This window comes from Diadema antillarum, unplaced genomic scaffold (genome assembly GCF_040938485.1).
Source record: "Diadema antillarum isolate AM-2024a unplaced genomic scaffold, OU_Dant_1.0 seq00001523_RagTag, whole genome shotgun sequence".
In the NCBI taxonomy this organism is placed as follows: Eukaryota; Metazoa; Echinodermata; class Echinoidea; order Diadematoida; family Diadematidae; genus Diadema; species Diadema antillarum.
This window is the reverse complement of record NW_027272255.1, coordinates 677610-684556: the sequence shown is the minus strand read 5'-3', so window position 1 is coordinate 684556 and position 6947 is coordinate 677610. Positions and strand designations below refer to the sequence as shown.

General features: G+C 38.5%; 1 protein-coding gene across 1 annotated transcript in view; it reads right to left on the bottom strand.

Moving 5' to 3' along the window:
- Nucleotides 1-5632: 5632 nt before the first annotated feature.
- LOC139710345 (WD repeat-containing protein 90-like) overlaps nt 5633-6947 on the bottom strand; it is a 65258-nt gene continuing 63943 nt past the window's right edge. The window contains exons 38-39 of the mRNA XM_071622267.1: nt 6659-6743; nt 5633-6130 (exon numbers count right to left, since the gene is read on the bottom strand). Of these exons, the coding sequence (XP_071478368.1) occupies nt 5976-6130; nt 6659-6743 (240 nt within the window). The 3' untranslated portion in view covers nt 5633-5975. The remainder of the gene's footprint in view (nt 6131-6658; nt 6744-6947) is intronic.

Genomic DNA, 6947 nt, shown 5'->3' with positions numbered 1-6947 from the left:
CATACACACACACACACACACACACACACACATATATATATAAATAAATAAATAAATATATATATATATATATATATATATATATATATATATATATATATATATAGGCCTACACATACTTAATATCTCAACACTAGATTAACAGCAACGAAGACATGTTTTCATCTTATTCAATAAGATCAGTTCACATTCCCGCCGCAGTGCGCCAGAATGACCCCCCCCCCCCACCCCCATTGCAGTAGTTATACTGTATTAGTGATAAGAAGATGTTCGTCGTTACCACTCTCAAGAACTGAATATTACCCGTCTCTGTCAGAACAATTGGGATAGTCGCTCTTTATTATAGTCACTTATGCGTTTTGGCTAATGTTATTATTTCAAGTCCCCTCCGATCGTGCTGCCAAGCGTACCAGCACTATTCTCCTCTCCCTTCGTTCTCCGCACGACAGATTGTTGGCAGCCACTCGCTATCCCTCAGCCCGCCCGGCATGGCGCCGTCTACCTTGACAATAATAACAGAACATAATTATTATCAGAGCTTTTCTTGCGCTCACGGGTCGAGCGCGTATAGCGTTTCGTAAAAAGATACCGCGCTGGCGAGGCTTACCTTTGCCGAATATAAAGGGCGACCATTATAATACGCCATGGGTTGATGGTAGAGGCTATCTTGTTACTAACTACACATATTAAGCGGTACTTGCTCCGACGCGATGGGTAATTCTTTTCGCTCGGTACCCTACACCGCGACTTCGCGCAACTGACGTGCGGGGGCCCGGTTTACTTCGCGCCATTCATTTCCGCATGGGCCTGCCGTGGCTGTCGGCCCAGACTACCATGGCACATAGCTGTCTGAAACGGTGCGCGCACGGCACCTACATGTATGTGTCCCTCTACAGAGCTAGAGACGAACAAGCAATATACCCGAAAGTGAAGATTTCGGCATTTCAGTTTCGAAGTCCCTCCTGACTAATGAGAAAAGGTGACCTGAAACCAAGGATGGCGGTTTGTGGGCAGTAAGGGAGAAGATGTGTTGGAGAAATTAAAAAAAAAAGAGATATGCTGGTGTGAAGATAATTTTCGGGGCAGCCGCTCCTCGTCGCAATCAAGGTAATGGCGCGTTTGTCGCGAGATCTGCGGGCGAGATTTTCCGCTTGGCAGAGCATCGTCGGCTTTCGTTTCACGGCAGCCGCTTCTACTAGTCACAATCACCGAACACTCCTCGAGCCATCTCCGCACTCAACTCGAATCAACCCACAGTTCTGTGGAATCAACCCCACAAAACAGCGACTGCGCGGGTACTTACCGAAGAGGGCGCATGCGAAGAAGCAGCAGTGAGACATTGCGGACTCGCTGATCGCAAGGACTTATCACCTACACGATACATACGCACACATGCTAACACACACACTTTAACACACATACACCGACACAAACACAACACCTATACACCGACACAAACACAACACCTATACACGTGTATACCCCAAAATACGCACGTATGCTAACAATCACAATCATGTGCATACATTGTAAGCTAGAAATGTACAACCAAACACACACCCTGACAACTCAAACAAAATACATACACAGTATACATACACAGAAGTACCTAAAAAATATGAACTATTAAAATAATTGGTTGAACACACAGCTTTGATGGAAAAATAAGACGATAAAAAACAAATTCATTTTCTTTTGAGTGGAGAAATATATTCCAAAACAACATTACAAATGTATAAGTCTATTCAAACAAATATACAGATAAATAAGTCACAAGCATAGAATTGTCTATCTACAATATAATACACATTGTACTGTACATTAAAGGACAAGTTCACCTTCATAAACATAAGGATTGAGAGAATGTAGCAATATTAGTAGAACACATCATTGAAAGTTTGAGGAAAATCAGACAATCTGTTCAAAAGTTATGAATTTTTGAAGTTTTTGTGCAGTACCCGCTGGATGAGAAGACTACTGCAGTGTATGAATAACTTAGATGTCACATGCGTACAACAATATAAGGAAAATATAAAGAGAATTTCACAAAATTCCATCTTTTGAAAAAAGTACACATTCCCCTGACTCGTTACCGACAAATGTTATGGGTAATATTATTCCCCCTGCCTTTAGAAAGAGGCAAGTCAAGTGCTCTTTTATTATGCGAAAAAAGTGAAAATATGTTGAATTTTCTTTTACATTTTCTTTTACTGTTGTACGCATATGACTCACAAGCTGTAGTAGTCTCCTCATCCAGCGGTTCCAACACAAAACTTTAAAAAATTCATAACTTCTGCATCGATTGTCCAATTTTCCTCAAACTTTCACTGATGTGTTCTACTAATATTGTTGCATTTTCTCAATCCTTATGTTTATGAAGGTGAATTTGTCCTTTAAGGCATTGACATTCAGATGCCACTGACTGATATGAAAGGGTAACTGCCCTGTGGGTCACAGTCATTTCATCTTGCAATGGAAGAAAAGTATGTATTTAGACGAGTATGTTTCAGTAATAAAACATTTTGAACTTAAAGGGATAGTATAGTTTTGGTTGAGATGGGGTGGCAGGTTTCCAACTTTTTTTTTGTGAGATATGAGAAACCTCTTTTAAAATATTAAATAGAATACAATTCTGAGAAGATTCAAAGCTCATTTGTTAAAAATGGGTTTTGAATTAGCCGAGATATCCAAAAACAAAGAGGTCCTAATGAAAGGTGGGACCCACCTTTTATTAGGAAACTTTAGCATTTTTAGAACTGAAATCTAACAATCCTGCTGCTCACTTTGGGTGACATATTTGGAAAATGTTAAATCACTAACAGCGATACAGTTATTTATTCAAATTAGAAAAAGAAACTAGCTAAACTTCTTAAACAGCTGTGTAATTTTCTCATCTACTCATGAAATTATTTTAAATATTAATCTCCAAGTCTAAAGATTGTTTTCTTTGTTCAAACGAACCCTCCTTACTTTGTACATGTGGTTGCATGTGATCTACTGGTATATCACACTGCCCAGAAAACATTATGAAACACTAAAATTCTGTAACTCTCCTATTTTAGCACAATCTTTTTAAAACTTTCACTCTCCTGCTAAAGTTTAATCTGTTTACACCACCAGAGAACACTTAAAGTGGTACTTCACTTGAAAGGCGGGGGTGGAGTACTCTAGTAATTGGCTACTTGCATGTTTTTTTGGTGGTTAGGTAAAGCGTCCAAAGGTTAAAGGGACATTCCAGACGATTTTCATAATTTCAAACCATGTAGTACATAAATCGACAACTCCATGTATATATTTGTGGAATTTATCATGGTTCTTGAGCAGAGAAACAATAGTTTAAAAAACCTTAAGCAAATTACACTGAACAAGGATGATGACATAGGAGGTTCACATATTTCAGAAATGTAGCAGTGTCATTCCATTACAATACCGCTTGCTTGTGAGTTCACCTGTGTATAATCTATGCATGCCTTCTTCTTTTGTTCTGCTTCCTTGAGCCCCAACTCATGCATTCTTATGGTGACTCTGCCATGTCATCATCCTTGTTCATTGCAATTTGTTCTAAATTTTGAAAATATTCTTATTCTTCATCCCAATTATCACAAATTCTGAAACTCTGTTCTCAGTATAACTAATTTATAGTTGTTCAAATGTAAAAATCTGAAAATGATCCGGAGGTCTCCTTTAAAGGGATGGTACAGTATTGGTGGAGATGAGAATTGGGCTTTTAACTTTTTGCGAGATACCAAGAAAACACTTATGATATAGTACAGAGCATACCATTTTAAGAGGAATTGAAAGTTTATTTGATGAAAATCGGGTTTGGAATGACTGAAACATCCAAAAAAAAAAAAGTAAAACAAAGCGATCGTAATAAAGTGTGGTCCCACACTTTATTAGAATCGCTCTTTTTTGGATATCTCAGCCATTTCAAAACCAATTTTCATCAAATGAATGTTGAATTCCTCATAGAAATACATGCTCTTTCATATTTCATAAGAGGTTTCTCATTATCTCACCACAAAATGTTAGAAATCTGAAATTAGGTCTCAACCAAAACTGTATGATTCCTTTAAAATAGACAACACCAAAAACAAGCTCTTGCCCCGGCTTCCCATCATCTCTGAATATAATGGCTTTGCTGTCTATCTCGGCGCCCACGTCCTGTAAGAGGATTTCTGACCATAAGAGAAATCAAGTGATGTTTGAAATTAGGGTTTCATCCAAATAAAGGAATATACAAGGAAAGGAACGGGAAAAGTTTGATAATGGGCCTTGCAGTGGTAATTAAAGGCACTGGGAACCCATAGAAAATGTTCCAAGCAAGGCATGGCAGTTGTGTACTCCTCTAGGCAGATCTATACAGGGAAACTGTTTGATGCTTGTTTTTTACTGAAGACTGACAATCCTCATTAAATTTTGTCTATTTTTTGCTACGCAATGTCATTTCTCTTAAGCAGAAACAATGAGTCAAGTACACAATTCATATCTTTGCAGACACAATTCTTCAGTAGACATGCGGTGGGTGATAACAAAACCTTCTATATAACAAAGGTGATTTTGCTGGTCGTAACTCTTTATATTTCCATGTTGGTTTATACCCTGATGTACTGAGAAACCTGGGCCCTGTTTTATGAAGAGTTATAATTGATTATATAGTTGATTTCTATCATAAGTCTATGGCAGCCAGTGTTGTAAGGAAATTTATAATCAATTATATCTTTTGATCAAATGGGGCCATAAGGTACCAGTCAAGGTCTTTAAGGCCTCGTCAAAACGAGGTACGACTGTATGCTATGCAGGAAAGAAAACTGTAGGGGAAACCTTGCTACAACAAGGTTTCCAGGAACGCCCATTTTACCTCATTATACCTGATACCTCATTGCAAACAAACTAAAAATGAGACCAGCTAGATACAGTAAGGGAAATTTAGGACTGCCAGATTTACCTCATTAAAAGTAGTATTTCATTGTTAGCGACCTCTCTCTAGTCCCAAGTGAGGACGGGCAAATAAACTGCCATTCGTGGTTTTAATTACCTCTGTTTTGAAGCACAAGGAAACGTCAATATGTAGTCAGAGGAAGAGTGGGCCATTATGAAGACAAAGCTCACTTTTGAAGCATATCTTAACCCTTTGTGCTCCAATTGGTACAGAAAACCCCATAGCATTGTACACACTGTCAAAAGTCTGTAGTACAGATAGGGTTAAGCAGGAAAACAGCTTAAGTCCTTAGAAGCAGAGCATCAATACAAACTTGTGTGCATTCGGGTCAAATCCTAGCACAGGGATTATCATCCACTGATATTTACCTCCGCCAAGGAGGTTATGTTTATGCCAGTGTTTGTTTGTTTGTTTGTTTGTTTGTTTGTTTGTTTTTGTTTGTTTGTCTTTGTGCAAAATAACTCAAAATGTTGTGAATGGATTTGGATGAAAGTTACAGGGAAAGCTGATAATGACATAATTAACAAATGATTCATTTATTGTAGTGATCAAGGAATTTTCATGAATTTTGAAGGATTTTCATCTTTTGGCGGATAGGGTCAATGAACTTGGGATTTCAAGCTGCACATAACTTAAGGTTTGCATACGCACACTAAAGTGCATGCTCTGATTAGGTTAGATGCAGCACAACTTGAAGCTGATGATGTTAACAAAAGGCTTTTATACTGGGAAACTGGGTGAATTTCAACATGCGTGTGTGGGTGAAAATCAGCTGCTTGGCGGAGGTCTGGCTCTTAGAATGCTTTTCCAGTTTTCAAAGAATTTTGTGAGTACCATGATGCTGTGGGTTTTGTTTTTAACTGAAAATTTTTGATTCATACGTCAAAAGGTTTCTTCCAATAGTAGGCCATTCTTTGGGACAGCAGCAAAAAAGATTACCTCACGAAACAGACAAAGAGAAGGTGATGAGGTTTCATACAGGTATCATGCTGTTTCCAAAACATCAATATGGGTTCCTTTCTTCTTTCCCGGGTCAGACCGCCACATCCCAGAGAAGAATCTCAGTCCCCGAAACAGAGAACAACTGGTCTCCACTTCTCGAGAACCTCACGAGGTTGACGGCGCCACTGTGGGCAGCAAAGTCTTGAAAGCTGCATTCATGGTAGTCCATTATCTTCAGCAGACGTTCTGCAAGGTGGGGATAAAGTTGAAAAGGGGACAAATACTTCATATTCTACTATTAAAGAGAAAAGCAAACCAACAAAGTCTTTGCATTTGAAGGCTGTGCGGCAAACTACAAAAGCCACATCAAACTTCTGCACTGATTTCAATTTCAATTCCAATTTCAATTTTTATCGTCCATTTTGAAATTCATTTCATTTTTAAGTCTTGAATTTCGCATGTTTTTAATTCTGGGGAATCAAGACATTTACCGGTAATAGTGGTACATATAACAAGCAAAAACATTTGTGAGCTTTTATTTATGAGCTAGCTTCTGGTTGCACGAAATGTGCAAATATTTCAACACCGCAAAAATTTCCACTTTTACAGTAGTAGGAATATTAGTAGATATTACTACTGATATGACACAATCATATTAATCATAATTATGCCTCATCTTAAACATAATAGTGCTGAACTTCTGGAACTGATTCTAAAAAGTGATGAAAGCAGACAGGTAGCAAATGGAGGTTTGTTGGGAGAAGGCAGACTGACCTTGAGTGGACAAAGCAATGAGATGACCCCTGGGGTTGAGGTCAAGGGAGGATGCCCAGTGGGTCAAAGCTGCTGTCCTTGTCACCTGAAACAATAGATAATGCCACAGAAAAAAAAATGAAACAACCACAGTCATAATTAATTCAGGGACTTCAGCTTTCTGTTGTCAAGGCACCATGATCAAATTCCAGTACTTTCTATGGTATAGTACTTGCATGGGGTGGGTAGAAGTGAGAGTGTATATTCAAAACCTGCCCTGCAGTCTTCCTTTAAGTGTCACCCAATATTT